This window comes from Mytilus trossulus, chromosome 14, assembly GCF_036588685.1.
Source record: "Mytilus trossulus isolate FHL-02 chromosome 14, PNRI_Mtr1.1.1.hap1, whole genome shotgun sequence".
In the NCBI taxonomy this organism is placed as follows: Eukaryota; Metazoa; Mollusca; class Bivalvia; order Mytilida; family Mytilidae; genus Mytilus; species Mytilus trossulus.
The window spans coordinates 40,940,456-40,961,889 of NC_086386.1; the positions used below are offsets into that span (position 1 = coordinate 40,940,456).

General features: G+C 31.6%; 1 protein-coding gene and 1 long non-coding RNA gene across 2 annotated transcripts; both read left to right on the top strand.

Moving 5' to 3' along the window:
• Window positions 1-3,729: 3,729 nt before the first annotated feature.
• On the top strand, window positions 3,730-5,080 carry LOC134697762 (scavenger receptor cysteine-rich type 1 protein M130-like). Its single transcript, XM_063560050.1, has 3 exons — window positions 3,730-3,870; window positions 4,256-4,385; window positions 4,900-5,080. Exons 1-3 carry the CDS (start codon window positions 3,750-3,752, stop codon window positions 5,078-5,080), a joined length of 432 nt encoding a protein of 143 aa, XP_063416120.1. The 5' UTR covers window positions 3,730-3,749.
• Window positions 5,081-14,273: 9,193 nt separating this feature from the next.
• Window positions 14,274-17,517, top strand: LOC134697388 (uncharacterized). Its single transcript, XR_010103109.1, has 3 exons — window positions 14,274-14,342; window positions 15,850-16,137; window positions 17,238-17,517. It is a non-coding gene; the product is annotated as an uncharacterized LOC134697388 (long non-coding RNA).
• Window positions 17,518-21,434: the final 3,917 nt, after the last annotated feature.

Consider the following 21,434-nt stretch of genomic DNA (forward strand, 5'->3'; position numbering starts at 1 on the left):
TGCATTCAACACTCTTAATACACATGTCATGTGAATACTTCGTTTTTAATTGTTTCAATGGGATAATTATTATATATTTATATATTAACTGACAGTTATGTATGTGAAACTAAATTTTTCTATTATTATCTTAGCTGATCATTGTTAAGACGTCTCTCCAACAGAGATGGTCTGGATTATATTATGTATTGTCTTTTATTGTTTATCTAAACAAGGAACAGGTAATGTTTTGATGATTTAAATGTTTTGTGTACGAATTTTATTAAGTATTTAGTATATGTGAAGGAGTAGCTTTAAAGCCCATTCTGGCCAAGGAAAATTAGGTTTTTGAGAACAATTTAAAACAATCTTGTAATGTGAAAAATTCCTAAAATCAACCAATTCAAATTTGATATTAACTATATTCATGGAAAAAAGTATTGCAACACCTTGATTTTTTAAAACTTGAAAAATCAGTCTCTTATTTTGGATTGAATATGATAAAATATTTGTATTATAATATTGAAAAGTAGTTAATGATAAGGGGCTTTCAAACGAAAAAACATGTATGAAAAAAAAAAGATTCATCTAACCAAAATGTTTATAACAAAATGAAGTGTTTTTTGTACAAAACAAATGCATTTTACAACTTTTACTGTAGTCGAACTTTACAATGTCAGACATTTCAAAATTAATCTTAAGATGATTGTTCACATCATGGTTGATTGTTATACGCCAAAAATTAGTACTTTGTGCGCAGTCTCCATTCAAACGGTTAACCGCATCTTAACGTCTTTTGATTCCTGATTAGAACTGGAGTGTCCTTTCATGCACTTTACGCCCAATAGTGTCCCACATATGCTCGATATGGTTCAAATTCGGGCTACGATTGGGCCAAGGAAGATAAACTGAATTCCATTGGAACAATGGATCTTCCTCCACGACGCTAATTTCCAACTTTGGCGAGCTCTGCACTATATTGGATACGGGCACCTGTGTATCTGTTCGTAGGCAAAGGTCCCCGAAATGGTAGTATCGCACGATAACCAGTAGCGATGAGCCGATCTCGAACAGTTCTTGTTTAAAGGCTCATGTATGGTCATCATTCTCTTTTTAGGATTGTATTGTTTGCAATGGGTTTCCTTTTGACCAACCTTCATTATGCTTTATTTTCCCTTGCATATGTAATAGGATGTCTTCATTGAACTAATCAATGGCAACTGTCATATTCATATCTAGCTATAGGCATTTTCTTATGTTGAATCTTATGGTTTGAACCTGGTATAAAAGCTAGCTTAACCAGTCTCGAGTGGTTTGACTTTTTCCCATTGTTACAGACCGTACGATGACCTTTACTAGTTTATACCCACTTATACTAAATGTGGTGGATAGTTCTCTCATAGGCAGTTTTTAATACATTTTCTAAATCTTTTGATACAGATTTCATTTTACATACTAAAACACTGTTATATAAATCATTGAACTCAGATAATGTATTTATGACTTATCATACGTTATAAAAATGTAGACAGACAGACAGACAGACAGACAGACAGACAGACAGACAATGTATTTATGACTTATCATACGTTATAAAAATGTAGACAGACAGACAGACAGACAGACAGACAGACAGACAGACAGACAGACAGACAGACAGACAGACAGACAGACAGATTGACAGACGTGATTAAATTGGTATGCTCACCACTGATAAGTAGTCATGGTCTTATTACAGAAGCTGAGAAAGTGGCCATGAACTCTCAATTCTCTCTCCATATTATTTGGTCCTTAACATCACTGGAAATCTATTTACAAGCCAAAAACACTCTTTTTAATGGGAGTTGCAAATAGTTCCAATTAGCACTCAACTAGTTACGATCGAAATTATAATACATGTTCTACCAATTTAAAAATATAAATACCACCCAGATTTTTTCTATTGCTTAATCAAAAACAAATATGATTTCCAGATGCATCAAAAGTTAGACTTGTGGATGGGTATTCCCGTCACGAAAATGGCATTGATATCGTTGAAGGACGCTTAGAGGTGTACAACAGAGACGAATGGGGCAATGTCTGCGATGATGAGTTCACAAATTTGTCCGCTAGAGTGGTTTGTCAAATGTTGGGATTTGAAGGGCAAGTATACATTTCACATATTTTATATCGTTCATAATATATATATTATCGAGAGCAGCAATTAATAATCAACAAACTTCCTCTAACAAACCACATTTGAAATATATGTAAAATCATTTGAATTTTCCCCCTTTTTTAATAATTACTGGGTTGGAAAATAACTTCACTTTTTCCAACAATTCTTACTGTTCATGAACATGATAAAGTATAAAATTTATCCAGCAATGTGAATTTCTTATCGTTAAACAAATTCTAGACTTTTTCGTACAATAGGTTCTCTTTTACCGGTATGTGATCCGTTCTGAAATTTTTCATTTTTCTCAGAACGATAACTCTTTTTTGTCCTCTCTTTTACCTTTATGTGTCTGATTAAATGAAAGAAAGGTCTTCCATCATGCTCCTTACAATATGGTCATTTGTTTTAGTGTAGTTGACTGATAGAGAATTAAAAAAAAAAAGGGGATATCACTAGAAAAACCAGCATGTTAAGATAACTAAGCCTTTTTAGAATTTTTTTTCTAAAATGAATAGATATTGGAACTAGTTCATAAAAAAGTACAAATAATAAAAGGTCATTAGTACAAATAATAATCACCGTCAAAACTGCTTTATTTCCTCTGGGGATGTAAGAGTCGAGCGTCACTGATGAGTCTTTTGTAGACGAAACGCGCGTCTGGCGTATATACTAAATTTAATCCTGGTATCTATGATGAGTTTATTTACAACCACTTAGTCGATACCACTGCTGGTGGAGATTTATTTCCCCGAGGGTATCACAAGCCAAGTAGTCATCACTTTCTGTGGTGACATGAATTGTCATTGATATGGTTATATTTATAAATTTACTGTTTACAAAACTTTTAGTAATTTTGGTTCTCAATGCTCTTCAACTTCGTACTTTATTTGACCTTGTTAACTTTTTTATATTCGAGCGTCACTGATGAGTCTTTTGTAGACGAAACGCGCGCCTGGCGTATATACTAAATTTAGTCCTGGTATCTATGATGAGTTTATATAAAAATGCAATTTTCGTTAAAAGGTACTCCATATTGTAAATATCTACTTAGGTAATACTTGGCGCTTATACCACCTGTTTTAGATATGTAAAAACAAAAGCAATGACAATATATGTACATAACAAAAACCATGAAAATACCTTGAACCTTATTTTTCTTATTTGTTTTGTATCGTTCAGTACTTTAGTTTTTGGTGTTCTCTGTTCATGTGATTTTTTCTGTCAGTGTGTAAGGATTTATTCATGGTAATGAACTTACAAATAAAATTTGAAATGACTTCATCCATGTGGGTTCTTATCGAAATGCTAGATATCACATAGCTGTATACGAAATTATAAGAATGTATCAGATAATCTTTTACGTAAGAAGGAAACTTGTACATTTGGCATCAAAATCTAAAAGAACAAAGGCATGTTTATTAACAGAAAAAAAATGCAATAAACTGACAACGAAAGCATGCAAAAAACAACAGCATACAGTATTCGACTGTACGATTATATCTCAAGTAGTACTCCCCATGTACAAATATTTTGAATATAGGTTTTCATCTTTTAATTGTTTGTTTTGTTTTCCAGTGATGCGGTAATGCTTACATCTTACCGTTATGGAAATATGGTAATAGGTCTTGACAATGTCATATGTCTTGGAACGGAGAAGGACATAATGAACTGTCAACATTCAACCTGGCGAAATCATAACTGCAATCACGAGGAGGATGTAGGCGTAAGATGTGGTAACTTTTTCTGTCTCTTTGTTTTGTTGTTTTCGTGAGAATATTGACAAATGGATCGTTATACAATTTCTAAATGTTCAATTTTGTATTGAAAAAAAAACATGAAGTGTTTCTCGTTTCTCGTTTTTATATAGATTAAACGGCTAGTTTCCTGTTTGAGTGGTTTGACACTAGTCGTTTTAGAGGCCCTTTATAGCTTGCTGTTTGTTTTGAGCCAAGACTCCATGTAAAAGTTCGTACAAATTGTGACTTGAACGGAGAGTCTTGTCAATTTTCAATTGGGATGCTTTATTAACCATTACAACTCGCAAGACCTTTTGTCTTTAGGGGTCATGTCAGCGTCATTATATTAGTTCTGATTAAATTGATACATTTTTGTTTACAGAACAGATGTGGAATATACGCAGGTTTAAAGAAGATTTTGTTCTTATGTCTGACATAAGTAACTCATATCTACAAGTGTGCAACATAAATATTGCTAAAGAAAATATTTGCCAAATGCTTGGTTTTGAAAGGTAATCAATATTATTTAAGTTAACTGAATTTCAAAGACAAATGTGACATTATGGGGAAAGGTTGGCTAATGATAAAACATTTCCGTTTTCTTTAAACTATTACAAAACTAATTTGAATGGATCACAAATTTTTTTAGAAAACGATAACGAAGTAACTTAAAAAAATTTAGCATGTAACAGACATAATTGTAACAAACGGCAAAAATGTTAGTTGTCAAAATAAAAGTACGTTTTTAAAAGAAGCAGATTTGATATCAAAAATTTATTTTGATCTTTAACGTGATGGTAAATGGTATCGTATAGATATGTATGGCATTAGTTTTACCAGAAAGACATTCACTATTTTTTTTTCTTCAATTGCATTTGAATATAAAATCATATTCTATCAAACAAACAATATGATTGCGAGATTTGGTTCCCTTAAATTCTCTTTTACAGCATTTCACCACGATAGTATTTGAATAATTCGATAGGTTATATTTTTAACTATTCAAAAATTTCAACCTTTTTTCAGCAAATTAATTGTCGCTGATGACATTTCCTCATCCCAGGAAACTGATGGTTTTATGGATATAAACTGTAGCGGAAACGAACAGCTGTTATCAGAGTGCACAAGAACGTATAATTCATATGGGGATTGTATGGCCAAATGGACTGCTTTTAGATGTGAGAAAAATTGTTTTGTATTTTCTTAATGCATTTAAAAGATTTCAATATCCGAAAACTTCTATTGCCTCTTATTGGAAATGCCTATTCAAGTACGCAACAAGTGATCTTATACTAATAGTAAATACAGCTTAAGTTATCTTTAATTATAAATAAAACATTACTTCATCTAGATACCAAATGACAAAAATAGCTTTACTATATAATATTGCATAAAATCATAGTAAAAAGTAAAAAAAAAAAAAAACCTCCGAGGAAAAGTCAAAACAGAAAGACCCTCTTCAAATGGCAAAATGAAAAGCTCAAACAAATCAAACGAATGGATAAAAAGAGTGACGAAAGATACCAGAGGAACAGTCAAACTCATAAATCGAAAATAAACGGACAACGCCATGGCTAAAAATTAAAAGGACAAACAGACAAACAATAGTACACATGACACAACATAGAAAAATAAAAAATAAACAACACGAACACGAACACTACCAAAAAACAGGGTTGATCTAAGGTGTGCTCCGGAGGGGTTAGCAGAATCTGCTCCAATATGGCATCCGTCGTGTTCCTTATGAGATAACAAATCCGGTAAATAGTCTAATTCGTGAGGTCATTTTTATGAAAGCGAAGGGAATTGTAGTTACGACATATTCGATATCATTTGTGAAACGGTAATTCCATAACGGTCAATCAACTCGTGATGGCATCCGTAAAATTTACGAAGAGATGATTTCAACTTTACCATTTGGAACTCTTGATTTAATAGCTTCCTTGTGAGCAACAATCCTCTTTCAAGAAAATTATGATAGGAAATGCAATCACGGGAATATCGTATCAATTTGGAGATATTTACACTGTAATAGCTGTCAAAATCATGACTTCATACAGGCATTTTCTGACTAAGGTGGATAAAACCTGGTTTTTCAGTTTAGTTAAGTTATTACATATTGCATATATTTAGGTGGAACATAACACTACAGGGAGATAACTCTTAAAATTCAATCAGCTGAACATTTTACTTACGTTCTATTGTTTAGAAAATATAAAACTTCTCACTGATCAAAATTGGTGTTTATCGAACTGCTATATGTGTCCAACGAATATTTTCCGAAAAAGTGTGTTTCTTATAATTTTGATATTTTTATCATAAGCCAAATTAATTTTAGTAAAGGTGTTTGGTACCATTTAACCTTTAATTTGTTCAGATGTATGATTTCATGCGTATATTGCATTTTGATATGTAGTAAATTATATACATTTGAAAATCTAACGAAATTTGGACAACAAATGTCAAACTAAAAGGAGACAATACTAATTAATTTACTTTGGTGTTAGTAATGACATCAAAAGGTATTTCAGTAATATGTTTTGATTAAAGTTTATGTCCCTTTAGTATCGTAAACCTCTTGTACTAGTATGTGGCATCGATAAATTTCAGCTTGATCAACGATCGATATAAACAATTGTGAAATACAATTGTGGATAAATGATACTTATTCGTAGGTTACTACAATTAATAACCAAAACTCCGATATAAATCTATGAAACAATTTTAAGGATACAGTGAATTCTATCTTGCAACAAAACTCTCTTATTTAGAAATCTTAGAAATCTATGATTTGCTTTTCTCCTCCAACGTTATAACTTATAGAAGAGGTTAAATATTTTACAATTTTAATACTATTTGTCGATATTTCCATCAATCTTAAAAAATTACAGCCGCAATTTTCTCAAAAAAATACATCAAAGCTTCCTAAAATTAGTTATATGGTATGACAGCATGCTGTACAGTGCGATTCATTTTCCGATTAACTGTGCAACAAAAAGTGTTTAACGAACATGTTTTCAAAATAATGGCCGTGTATGAAATTGCATTGAACATATTAGCTATGCATATAAAATACACTTCCTTGAAATTTAATGGAATAACTGCAGCATGCTAAACCATATTACACGTTTTCAATTTCATCGTTCATCATCTTCTTCCTTCTATGTTCCTATGCACTAATTTTTGTCACTTTTCCTCTCGGAAATGACAAATTAAAGTTTATTCAAATACCGTGGACTCTTTATTATTCGTTGGATACCAATTTTTGTGGGTTTCTTGGTTACAGATGAACCACGAATTCAAATGTTCAACAAATATCATATTTTCAAAAGGCTTTGTATATAGAGATTGGCAAACCACGAAATTAAAGATCCACAAATATGCAAGTTTTCAGCAATCCACGAAAATTGATACCTACGAAAATAAATGAATCCACAGTATGTTATCAGGCTTCATGTGAACATGTTTCATTTTTAATATCTTTTCATTTTTTTTCCTTTCAGCTGAATACAGAAAAGCATGTATCATAAAAGTGTGTAAATGCAAACTGTTCTACCTGTTTTTTCTAGTATAATGAAGATATTTGCCATTTTGATATTTAATTACTTTCAGGTTTTGGTCAGATACTGTCACACGGAAACACACCTTACAATGGACGATTAGAGATTTATCATGGCGGACAAAGGGGAACTGTTTGTGATGACGGATTTGGCGATATCGAGGCATCAGTAGTTTGCAGATATTTAGAATTATCTTGGTTAGTAAAGTTCTTGATTTATCGTGTAGAAGCATAAAAATGTCTTAAAACATGTTTTGAAATACTTTTAATGAAGTTGATCTGCTGATTTCAATTTACAAAAATGACTACTTCGTTCGGCCATCTCTAAACATAGTATTTGGTGTAATTGTATTGCTTGTATTTGTGCTTTTCGACAACAATTTTTATCAATATGGATTTTTATAGTATGATGTGTTTGCAACAATTATGTTATTTTTCAAATTATCGATTTTAAAGCAGGTTTGAGATTCGAAAATGATAGCACAATAATTTGAAACAATATAATAATCTATTTGGATAAGAACTTTATATTAGTACTGGTACTCTAAATCTATGCTTTGAAATACTACAGGAATGGACGTTTTTCCTACGAGTTTAAAGATTTGAGTGACGGTTCAAACTATATACTAGACGACATTGTCTGTACCGGAAGGGAGTCAAGTATAGTAAATTGCAGACACACTTCCTGGAATACTCACAACTGTGACACCAAACACAGAGAAGATGTTGGTATTCAATGTAAGCGCACACATTTGTAATCAATTTTCTAAACATGGAACAGATTGTCTTAAATACAGTTCATCATTGAACATTCACAGTCGTATTTCTCTTGGTTCACATAATTGTTATTACACGTTTCCATTTCATTTAAAGCATATATAAAATCAAATATTTGGAATAGCGAAAAAGATAAATGGGGATTTTGATTAGTATTGAGGATTAGTTTAGTTTCACAAACCCAAGCAAACAACGAGAAATAACATTAGACTAAGTTGTTTTCATTCATTGATTTTAGAAAACAATTTATTAGTTTTTTTAACTAATTTCGAAATTTAAAAGTCATAATTGATTATGCAATAACAGACAAAGGACAATATAAAATATCATCTTTCATATATATCTTAATTTTCGTAGATCCAACACAGCAATCAACTATACTATAACAATAATTTTCTTTATGGTAACAATCAAGTTGTTCTCATAACATAAGGTAAAGGAAATTTGGGTTTGAGCATCTGCTAAAAGCTTAGTTTCTTTTTAACAAAAGATTATAAATAGATAATAAGTGGATAATGTGAAGATATATCTTTAGAAGTTTTACGGACGGCACCACAATGAATATAACATTTAAGAAATAAATTCTTCTTTTTGTAACTTCATTGGGGTGTAAAAGCGTTGACCGAAGTGCATTTTGTATGAAGCGCGGACGCGCTTCTTTCTAAAAATGTGTACACGGTCAACGATTTTACAACCCTATGAGTTACAAAAAAAGCATTCAATACTTATAATCACATTTTTCAGCTAGGATCATGAAAACACGAATCTTATCAATTTTTTGTTTAATTTACCTGTGCATTTTATAGTCGGACCTCGTGTTATCACGAATGATAAGTTTTATTATTCATCAATAAGGTTAAAAGTCAATGATCATAAAGTTTTAATCTTTAGAAACAAACCGGACAAAAACTGTACACTTTCCGTAATCATGAAACAAAATAGTGTAAACCTAACAAACTACAGCATCTATAAATATGAATTCACTGAATAAATTCCCTGGTTATCCAGTGACTAATTCACCGAGATACTCGGACAACTGCTGTAGTTCGAGTAATTTGTAACAACAGCAAAGAAAAGTGCAATAAAGATATTATTTTATAAAAAAAAAAAAAAAAAAAAAAATATTGGGTAATGCAATTGCTAAAGGAATAACACGTGATGTGCAGTTAGCCAATCACAATAACGTATTATAATGAAACATACATCCAATGTAATTATTTCATAATAAATCTACTGTCTGCTTAATTGCTGGTTTCGCCTTTATCTAGTTATGTAGCGTTTTCAGTTTATTTCCAACTTATAAGTTTGAATTGTCCTTTGGTATCTTTTGCCTCTCGTTATGTTTTCCTCAGTTTTTCTGAAAGTGTTTTTTTCCTAGTAAAATTTATATCTTTCAATGAATATCTAAAAGTTTCTTGTATATGCATTCGCAACTCATTGTTGTGGGGTTAAAAAGGGGGAGGGTAAATTACACTATTATTATTGTTTTTAAACCTTTTGATTTCTTATCCTTCTGTGTCCCTTCGTTTTGTTTAATTGACGAAAAATCGTTATTTAATTATATTTCTATTTTCAACCGTTAAAATAATAAAGGCTCATCAGATGAAATGGCTCTAACACTTGGAGGTGGAAATAAAGCTAATGAAGGTATCGCTCAGATTATGCTTGGGAAGCAGAGAACCAATATATGCAGCCTAGAATTCGACAAAAGAGATGGCATCGTCTTCTGTCGAGAACTAAACGGTAATTACCGGTACGTAAATTAAGTCATTTGTCAATTAGCCAACATATTGCTTGAAATCTACAACAGAAACAAAACATGTAATCTCCTTAAACACAAAAATAGTCTACAATATATCTGTTTCAGAAATTTTTAAATTTGCAGATCAATTTTATAGAAGATTCTTTATTCAGCTTTTTTTTATTATATTATTTCTTAAACGATTAACTGAATTAGAAAATGGCATATTGCTTTATTCTAAACATTTTAGGTAATACAGTATTGTATTAAATTCAATAAGCTTCGGACAATGGTTATGCATTGAAACAATAACCAAGTCCTCATGCAGGTTGGGAGAACACTTTGTCTTTGAACCTTTTCTCATAATGTCCTGTCGGGACTTTTTAAAAAGCATTATCTAGCATATTAATCTATTGCAATAAAAAATCATAATATTTAATACAATTTGTAGATTTAGCTAACTAAGTCCTTACATTTGAATAAAGTAGCCTTCGTTTATAGTGGAAAATTGTTTTAAGGTTGAATAAGCTACAATTAAAAATTGCTCGCCGGTCCCTTTCTGTGATTACAATTAGATAACGCTGGTTCATTTGCCAATCAATCCATCATCAAGAGAAGATAATTTATACAATTTTCGTTCATAGTCTTTTTCAAAAATGATGAACGGTTCTTTATATTGGTATGTAATCATTTTAAACGTTTCAAATTTATGAAATTATATTCGTACATCAATGTTTTTGATACACCAATAACAAAAATTGAAATATATTGAATGTATACATTTTGTAATTATTCAAAATTATATCAGAAACGTAAACTTAATTATAAAATAATTAACCTGTTAAGGGGAGAGAATACTCGCATAACTTTTTCGAATTGGCACATAATACAACGGAATGTCACTCTTGCATACAAATGGCACATCAATAAAATTAATTATCTGCGCAATCGTGCTCCACCTTCAATGATGATTCTAAATTATAAATATAACCAAAAGTTGTTAATCTATAGATAGTGAAGACTAATGAAAGCTAACCCACTGTAAAAATATTTCTTTGCATTTTTTAAAACTATCTCAGGAAAATGATCGAGTCACTTGACTTTCAAAGCTCAAAATTAATGTTTTTACACAATATTTGAATAAAGTAGTTAAAGATTATTCGCTTCTCAAAGTGTAAGACGCAATAAAAATCGTATGCTTGCACCATCCTACCGAAATACGGATTTAATTAAGCCCTGAACATTTCGACATTTCTCCGTATATTTATAACAAAACCGGTTTAACCAAATCACAAGTACGTGTTAAGATCCGACTAAATACCTGTTTCCCAATATGGTCAGGTAAAATTGCTACATTATCGATAAAAAGTATAATGAAAGAACCGCCGCCGTGAAAAGAGGTTGTCCATTTAAACTGACTAAATCAAATGTTGCACTTAATCAACCAAAAGAATGATTGAAAAATAACGTATTATAATATTCCTTACTTGCAATTTGTACATACATTTTTCAAGGAAAATGATGAATTTAACCACGTAATATAGATAGCTAAACTTCCCAAATATATGCAAGATGTTCTGAGTATTCTTGCATTTATTTGTTTTTATTCCTGTAACGCAATATTGTCATTTTAGCGGTGTTCGCTACATTTCCATGTTAGCCGGAAGTTTGGTTAGTCATAAAACTAGGTTCAAAACATCATTTTTTTCCATAGAACTACCTGTGCCAAATGAGGAATATGAAAGTTGTTTTAAATAGTTCATTTATATGTATGTTGGTTTTCTTTTTTAGTAGTTCATCGTTTCTGTTGTTGGGTTTATCTTCTTATAGTTGATTTTCGGTTTTGGTTTGTGACACTGATTTGTTTTCGCTTAATCGATTTGACCATTGCCTAAATTTATAGTATTAGATTTTTTCTGTGCGTGTCACTTCACATGTTTAAAAAAAATAAAAACAACACGTTTAATGATTTCTTGCGTCCGAAACGCTTTTGAATTTAACTTCGTCAGGAAAGCTCAAAGCCAAGCATTAAAAATCCGAAGATGCATAAGTATCGAAACCGTTGAAGAGCTATATGTCAAAAATACATAAAATTAATAGCCAAAGCGATCTAAAGCTAACTTTGCCTGAGAGAGTTTAACTATCTAATTGATGTGGATAACTTACTAGTATATCAAATCAATTGTTTTCGACATTGAAATTGCTTAATTCTTGATCCTATGCATGTTCTACCTTCAGTGATTGTTCAAAGAAGCCGATTGACAGTTTACTTTCAGGTTCATACATTATTCTTTTGTCTATTGAAGACATGTTGTAGTATTATCAAGGCACACATACAATACATCATCAAATGACATCTACCAAGAAACTTTCCACTGTACTGGTAATGAAACAAAGCTTGTACACTGTCCTCGCTACTCTGTAAGATGTCCAAATGACTCGATGGCAGCTATTGTTTGTGGTATAGTATATATGTTATATCTTGTCTGTTTTACTAGGTCAAATATGTTCATCTATCTTATCACTAGCCTATTCACACTGAGGTTAAGAGTTTAAAACCTGCACTTCGTTTGTGCCTTAGAATCCACTCTTACAATCGTAATTGACTATGATTTTCAGTACGCTTGCTTCTGGCTTTCTAAATCAAATATTAAACAACCAATCAAACAGTTGATCCAAATAAAGGCAACAGTAGTATACCGCTGTTCAAAACTCCAAAATCCATGGACAAAAAACAAAATCGGGGTAACAAACTAAAACCGAGGGAAACGCATTAAATATAAGAGGAGAACAACGACACAACACCGAAACGCAACACACACAGAAACGGACCAAGCAACAGACAAAACACCACGAGAATAACAAATTTAACATCAAAACCAAATACATTAATTTGGGATAGACAAGCACCGTGCCACGTCTTATCTCAATACCTCAAAAATAAGAGAAAACACAAACGACTCAACGTTAAAATGCAACACACACAGAAACGAACAGTATTATAACAATGGCCATCTTCCTGACTTGGTACAGGACACTTGTAAAGGGGAATAAAAGTGGTGGGTTGAACCTGGTTTTATGGCATGCCAAACCTCGCACTTTAATGGCAAAGTTAAATATAACATTGAAATGACAACATAATATCACAGGACTACAATACAAATAAAAAGGAGAACATATTAGACAAAGAAGAGCATGATTAATAGATAACAAAAAACATCAGGTTTAAAATGCAAAACGCCAAAAACGCGTCTTGTCCACACAAGACTCACTAGTGACGCCCAGATATAAAAAATCGAAAGTGAAAAAAGTACAAAGTTGTACAGCACTGAAGATCAAAAACTGAAAAGGTTTTGCCAAATACGACATTGTTTGTATTCCCGGGATAAGAACATTCTTATTATATAGAACAATTCATGCTATTGCAAACAGTAAATTTTATCAAATGAATATGAAAGAGATACACATAATGAAACTGAAGTATTAACTAATTACAGAAAACTAAATCCGAATACATAACGCCCAGATATACAAGATCGAAAGTGAAAAAAGTACAAAGTAGTACAGCACTGAATATCAAAAGTTGAAAAGGTTTTGCCAAATACGGCATTGTTTTTATGCCCGGGATAAGAACACTATGTCGTGTTGACTATATATATATATATAGCTACCTGGAGTTAAAAAAAATATATACCAAACTTTAATAATTCCCTTTGTGAACACAATTGGTTAATGACTTCATTTATTCTTCACTAGTCTTAACTATGTTATCCTTCGTCAGTTTTCAATTGTGATGCCTTTTGTCATGCAATTTACATTTTTCCACAAAGATTCTTGTATCTTGTTTATATTTAAGAAAAAAGAAAAAAAAGAGAGGAAAATATGATAAATGTGATACGGGGAAAAAATCTTCTATTTAATTTAATTACTTCATCATTTTATTGCATGCTTTAGATAAATGCCTTTTTGTTATCTTAACGACTTAAAACCGATTACGAGGTTTCAGAAATATGTCAATTAGAATGGTTCTAATAACTTTTGCATGCATTTGTTTGTGTACAATGTAGATGCTGTATACACATTAATTGTAAAACTATATATCCTTAGATCCAACACCTTCTTCAATGAAATTAGAAGTACCATCCCCTATGATAGTTAATGAAGTGGTGAATATATCATGCTCTGCCTCCGGCGGAAGTCCAGTGCCTGACATATGGTGGAACTGTTGTAATCAGGACAACGATACTGTGATTTTATCTGAGAATCAGGTTATTTCAGTTTTAGAATTTATGCCTTCGAGGGAGTGTAATGCAGAGATATGTACATGCATAGTTCATCATAATGAGACGACGTTTCCAGAAATACATAAAACAGAAATCCTTGTAGTTTATTGTAAGTTTTTAGATGAATCATAGATTTTAAAAAGTTCAGATGGAAATATGCTTTAAACATGTTATACATTTAGGAAAAAGTAAGTTGTGTATACACAGGGGCGTTATTTTTCTCATAAATATATAATATGAATAAACAGAGTTTTACGGTTAGTGTATATACGTAACCAAATTACACCTTGTGATCAAACAAGACATACTTTCCATAAACAGGCGTCTATAACTTATGTCACGAAATAGTGTATATGTGATTAACCTATACACGCTGTAATAGTAAACAGAAGTCTATATAGCATATATACAAAATTCAATCCTTGTTTCTATGATGAGCTTATTTATACACACACTAAACTATATTTATTGTCGATATATATCATTTAAATCATGAAAATTATTTACATGGTTGCGTTTATTTGTCCCTAACGCGTATCATGGCGTATAGTCGCATTGTTAATCATTAAGATATAGGAAATAACCAAATTTATTTGCATTCAAACGCTAAAGGACTACCAAAACTACTCTTTGAAATCAATATTTGATTTCATTATAACCAACGATTGCTTTTATATTGGTCTTACAATATGCGAAAGAGTTATGTATAGCCTACAAAATAGTAAGCAGAATCAATATGTGCAATATGTATAAGACTATAAGTTATATCTATCTTTCTTTTACTTATGGGATACCTACATTGAAATTCTCTACTACAAATTTTTTCTCTATATATTATTACAATAATTATGCAGATGCTAAAATATAAAGAAAACATATTGAAAGTTATCTTAATCTTACAGTTTCTTATTTGATAGTTATCAAATGTACCAGAATTATAAATTAATACGTCAGACACGCGTTTCGTCTACATATACTCATTAGTGACGCTCAGATCAAAGTAGTTATAAAACCAAAATAAATACAAAGTTGAAGAATATTGATGACTCAAAATTTCAAAAGTTTTTACCCAATACTGCTAAGGTAACATCTGCCGGGGATAAGAAAGTCCTTAGTTTTTCGAAAAAAAAATCAATGTTTTGTAAACAAGAAATCTATAAAAATGACCATATAATTGATATACCGAAGTGCTGACTACTTGGCTGATGATACCATCGGGGACGAAACGTCCACCAGCAGTGGCATCGACCGAGTGGTGTAAATAGTTACCTGGATTTTAATTAAAAACTCCAGACGCGCGTTTCGTCTACATAAGTCTCATCAGTGACGCACGAAACACGTTGATTCTTATAAGACTTATAAATGCAACCAAAGGGATTCTATCCTAAACTAATATACCTTCCAACTATGAACCAGAAATAGTTTGTAGTATAGTGCCAACTCAGCAACAAATGTGTTCTAAATTTTAAACATTCCAAAAGTTGTACAAGACAAATAAAAATCATTAAAAGTAATTAACAGTACAATAATTTTCATATTATTAGTTACATTCTGTGTTAGTGACCTAATACATTGCATACGGGTCAGTATATAAATACGACTTAATCTATTTACAGATCCAGTAAGAGATGATTTAAATGTAACAGTACCAATTCTAATTGAACATCAACCAGACATTTTGACATGTGAGGTTTCTGACGGCAATCCCTTGCCCGACGTTTGGTGGACATGCAGCGAAATGCCTTATGATAATGTTACATCGATTGTCACACATAATTCATCTACTTCGATCTTGCATATAACGCCAACTGCCGATTACCACAACAAAATGTGTACCTGCATCGGGAAGCAAAATAACACAACGTTTGAAGAAATTTCCAAAACATCAGTGTTGCATGTGTTATGTGAGTAAATGTTTTTTTGTACTTTTTGTGTACATATACAGTTTTTAAGGTGGTCTATTATTGCTTATATATTCATGTCATTTGCATTTCAATGGATAGTTTTAAAGTTGGCATTCAAACCACATCATATTTTGAAATCTTAGGATGTATATGGTCTCTCATAATGTTTAACGCCCTCTAAAATAGAGGCGTGTTTTTGCATTTGTTTAAGACAATTATTTGGAGTATACAAATATTAATTATATCCAAATTGCTTTCAAATAATATAGTACAGTTTCAGTTATAGTTAAACCTCTGAGTCCAATATACAAAGCATGCAAAATGATTTAGAAAAAGATCAAGAGTCATATAGAAATATACTTATTACTCTCATTTTAGAAATACCTCTTTGACAACTGAGATTTTCAATTTATAAGTTAGGTTCGCTTTATGTTTTGCAGAACATATTCTTGCATGTTCAGCACAAGAAAAAATGACACTAAATAAGGAAAAACTGAGAGGGTTCGTAATCAAATGGTCGAAAAATTGGATTCCTCAGTCCATCGACTAGGAAAAAGTCAGGTTTATGATTAATGCAGAGCTCTGTAAACTTTGTATGCGAAGTGCAAACCAGACAAACCATAAACTAATAATGTTATATGAAAGTTCATCGGTTATAACTTTACAAATACTTTAAACAGATTACTCAATATGTAATATGAGAAGACAAGTGTCGTGTTCTTTTATAAAACAAGAGGTTGGCGATAAATGAACATCTTTTCAATACCAGTTCGTTGCTAGTTTGAACAATTTTGTAACTTAGTTGTTTTATCAGTTGCTTTGCAATCATTTTTATTTGGATAACATTTAAAATTAGCAGGAAATCTTTTTTATTGTTTTGTATTTATATCAGCAGGACAGTTTTTTTTATAATGAATACTAGTATCAAAGCTTCCTTAAAGTCACGAAAAAGAGATAGTCGCATGTAGTAGCAGGCTTGTCTACAAATCCGATGAACATGTTTTTTTCTCTCAATTAGATCTTTCCACAGTTCCGTCGAGGGATCTTTTAATATAATAATGCAATATGGCTACACATCTGATTACTTTTCTGTATTATAGATTCAGTAAGTCAGGTGACAGTGTCTTCAACTGACCTTTTGGCTGGACTCCGATCTTATCTCATATGCCGGGTCGCAGGTGGTAATCCAAGACCAGATGCAAAATGGTTTTGCAATGGCGAATTGCAAACATATTTTTCAATTAGATCACCAGACGCCGTCTTGGCACTAATGTCATTTATTCCAACTGCAGCGCATGAAGGCAAGCGATGTACATGTGTTGTAAGCCAGCCTGGAACGAATTTCCACGAAATGTCAGAATCCTTGGTTCTACGTGTAACACGTAAGTTATCTTATACTTTCTATTTCATGGATATAAAGTATATACTGTAAACCAACTTAGAGTTGAAAAATAACGCGCATTTAAATCATTTCGTATATTTAAAAAAATGACATATTCTAAACAAGGTCAATTTAATTGACAATAAGTATGATTGAATTATGTTCAGATATTGTCACGAAGTCTACTGAAAAGAGTGAAATATGAAAAATATCTGCGAAAATGAGGTGGCTTACAGTATTACCAATATGCATGTCTGCTAGTGAGGTGCGATAATTTTAATTCCCATCGTTTAAAGTCGTTGGCAAAATTTTAAGGAATTTTTGTCCTCAATGCTCTTCAACTTCGTACTTTAATTGGCCTTTTCAACTTTTTTTTTAGATTCGGGCGTCACTGATGAGTCTTTTGTAGACGAAACGCGCGTCTTGTGTATATACAAAATTTAGTCCTGGTATCTATGATGAGTTTATTGAATATTGCAATATTCTAAACGAGGTCAATTTAATTGACAATTAGTAGTATTGAATTATGTTCAGATATTGTCTCGGAGTCTAATGAAAAGAGTGAAATATGAAAAAAATATCTGCGAAAATGAGGTGGCTTACAGTATTACCAATATGCATGTCTGCTCTTGTCGTGCGATGATTTTAATTCCCATCGCTTAAAGATGGGGTTGGCAAAATTTTTAGGAATTTTGGTCCTCAATGCTCTTCAACTTCGTACTTTGTTTGGTCTTTTTAACTTTTTTTAGATTCGAGCGTAACTGATAAGTCTTTTGTAGACGAAACGCGCGTCTGGCGTATATACAAAATTTAGTCCTTGTCTCTGATGAGTTTATTGAATATTGCAGTGCTGAAAGTGATCATTTTTTTTTATCAGCATGAACTGGTTTCAGTATTAAGACATGACATACATTTACAATACAAAGACGATGAGTTTTATTGGCTTGGGTTTGACTGTCCCTCTGGTATCTTTTACTCCTCTTTTATGGTCTATATTTTCTGTGAATTTGTAATAGGTTAGCAAAGTGTTTGTCAGATTGGTTGATAATTGTTTTACTTTATGTAGAATGATTGCTCAGTTTTTGTAAGTAACAAATTACCGGAATTGTTGCTCTTTATATACCCCCCCTTAAACATCGTTACTATCAGTAAGAAAACTCATAAAATGTTTTAAACAAACCAAAAAATCACCATAACGTAAGAGTAATTTTTTTTAAAACGAAAACGTCGTATCAGAAAATAAATGGAATTAAATTCCCTAAGTAATTACCTAAATGAATTATTTCATCAAATAGTAACAAAGGTACCAGGCTTATAATTTTATATGCCAGACGTGCTTTTTTCTACATAAAACTTTATATGTTAGCAATGCGACTATTGAAAATAGCCTTAATAGATATAATCCAATATCATTTATTGATTTCTCCGTAGTATTTTTGTTTCATTAATTTTTATTTTTCCAGATGATTCAACGAACACAGGGGGATGAATGAATCAAAGGAAGTGCAAGCGAATCGTGATAAAAATTTAACTATCTTAGATTCAATTTGTTACATAGAAGACAATTAGCAAAGACACATTTAATGTGAAAATTTATGCATTCATATGTTATTGTTGTTTTATTGGCATATATACTGTATGACAAAGGAGAAGGTTTATTAAGGCTATCTTCTTGGGTTCTTGGTAAAAAAATGAAATAAATAATATACCTATATCATATTATATCATAATATATCATACTTCTATCATAATATCTGATATATATCTTATTACGCCTTATCTGGTCGTACATTCAGCTGTTCACAACATACATTGGGTCAATAACATGAACTAGCAATTGATTACATTTCAATTACATACTTATTTTTAAAATTTTGAATGTTATTATGTTCCAAATTACATGCCGGTTAAACTTGTGCAAAGGACTTTTTAAAGTCATATCCAGTCAAACCAGTATTATAGTTCTTTGCAATAAATTAGTCATGTCAGTTGTTTATAATCTTTGTTTTTTTAAATGTAAAGAAAACGACAAAAGAAAGATAACCGAACATTTTATTATTATTAAATTGCAACAATTAGTAAAATGATATTTTGATTGCCGTAAACAATAATTATGTTCAATTAAAGTATGAGAGAGGTCATAGTAGCAAGTGAATTCTGAATGAAAAAAAAACCAGTTTGCATAATAATCTCATAATAAATACCAGGATTAAATTTTTATATACTAGTAAACGCCAGACGCGCGTTTCGTCTAGAAAATACTCATAATTGACGCACGATACATAAAAAATGTGAAAATGGCCAAATAAAGTACGAAGTTGAAGAGCTTTGAGGACCGAAAACTCCTTAAAACAATTCCAAATACAGCTAAGGTAATTTACTCCTGAAGAAGAAAACCTATAGTATTTAAAAAATTAAAAGTTTTGTTAACAGTAGGTTAATATATCAATATCAATGATAACTCAAGGCAACACGGAAGTGATGACTACTGGGTTGGTGATACCCTCAGGGAAATAAATCATCTTATTTCATCGTCACTAAATATCCAGCATTTTCTACTTAAGGAAATACCTTAACATAGTCAGAAATATGACTGGTTTTTTTTTCATCCGTTTCCTGTGTTTAAGCTTATGATTGTGCATTTGATAAAGGATTTTCTCTTTTGAATTCCAGAATTCTGTATGTTTGCTTTTCAGCTTTTTAGCTCATATGGCCAAAAGGGCCAAGTGAACTTTTATCATCACTTGGCGTCCGTCGTCTATCGTTGTCGTTAACTTTTACAAAAATCTTATAATCTGAAACATTTAGGCCAAATTTTATCAAACTTGGTCACAATCATCATCTAGTTTAGCGCTATAAAACCAGGTTCAATCCACCATATTTTACATTTGAAAATACCTGTACAAAGTCAGAAATATGACAGTTGTCCATTCGATTGATGTGTTTTATCCTGTGATTTTGCCATTTGATTAGGGACTTTCCGTTTCGAATTTTCCTCGAAGTTCAGTATTTGTGTGATTTTTCTTTTTAAAAAATGTGCCCGACGACCCTACCAACCAACCAAGGATGGCCGTCATGGCTTAAAATAGAACGTATAGATACAATGTAGATTTTGGCTTATATCTTTGAAACCAAAGCATTTAGATCAAATCTGACATAGGGATAAATTTGTTTATCAGGTCTAGATCTATCTGTTCTGAAATTGTCAGACGAATTGGACAAACTTTTGTTGGGTTGATGACCCTGATTTGGTAATTTTGAGTAAATTTGCAGATTTTGGTAATTATTTTGAACAATATTAAAGATTGCGATAATCTGTAAACTGCAATAATTTTCAGCAAAATAAGATCTACAAATAAGCCAAACATGACCAAAATGATCAACTGACCCTGTGGGACGTTATTGTCAGTAATATTGCTTTTTAAAAAAAAAAATTATATTTTTTTGTTATCTTAAAAAAATCTTTTCTTCTGAAACTACGATAGGGTGTGAATGTTTTTGTCTGATATCTCTCAAACTAATGCATTTAGAGCAAATCTAGATAGAAGTGTTCATCAGGTTAAGATATATTTGTCCTGAAATTGTCAGTGGAATCAAACTGTTGTTAGGTTTCTGGCCCTGAATTAGAAATGTTTAAGGACATTTTGTTGTTTTTGGCTATTTTTTTAATATTATTAAAGATAGAGATAATTTGTAAACGACACTTGTGTTCAGCAAAGTAAGATCCACAAATAAGTCAACTTGACCAAAATGGTCAATTGACCCCATAAGGAGTTTTTTTTACCTCCAAAGCCAAAAAAAAATTTAACCAAACTTTGCCACAACTAAGCATTAGGGTATTTAGTTGGTTTTTTTTTGGCGAACCATGCAACATGACGGACATGGAATACGGTGGGAAAATGGAGTTTTTTGACAT

Bases quoted from the DNA above. Each gene is read 5' to 3' on its own strand.
- LOC134697762 (XM_063560050.1), top strand. From the start codon at position 3,750: ATGGTAATAGGTCTTGACAATGTCATATGTCTTGGAACGGAGAAGGAC. The intron at 3,871-4,255 runs GTAACTTTTTCT...TTTTGTTTACAG, and splicing joins GGATGTAGGCGTAAGATGTG to AACAGATGTGGAATATACGC. The intron at 4,386-4,899 runs GTAATCAATATT...ACCTTTTTTCAG, and splicing joins CAAATGCTTGGTTTTGAAAG to CAAATTAATTGTCGCTGATG.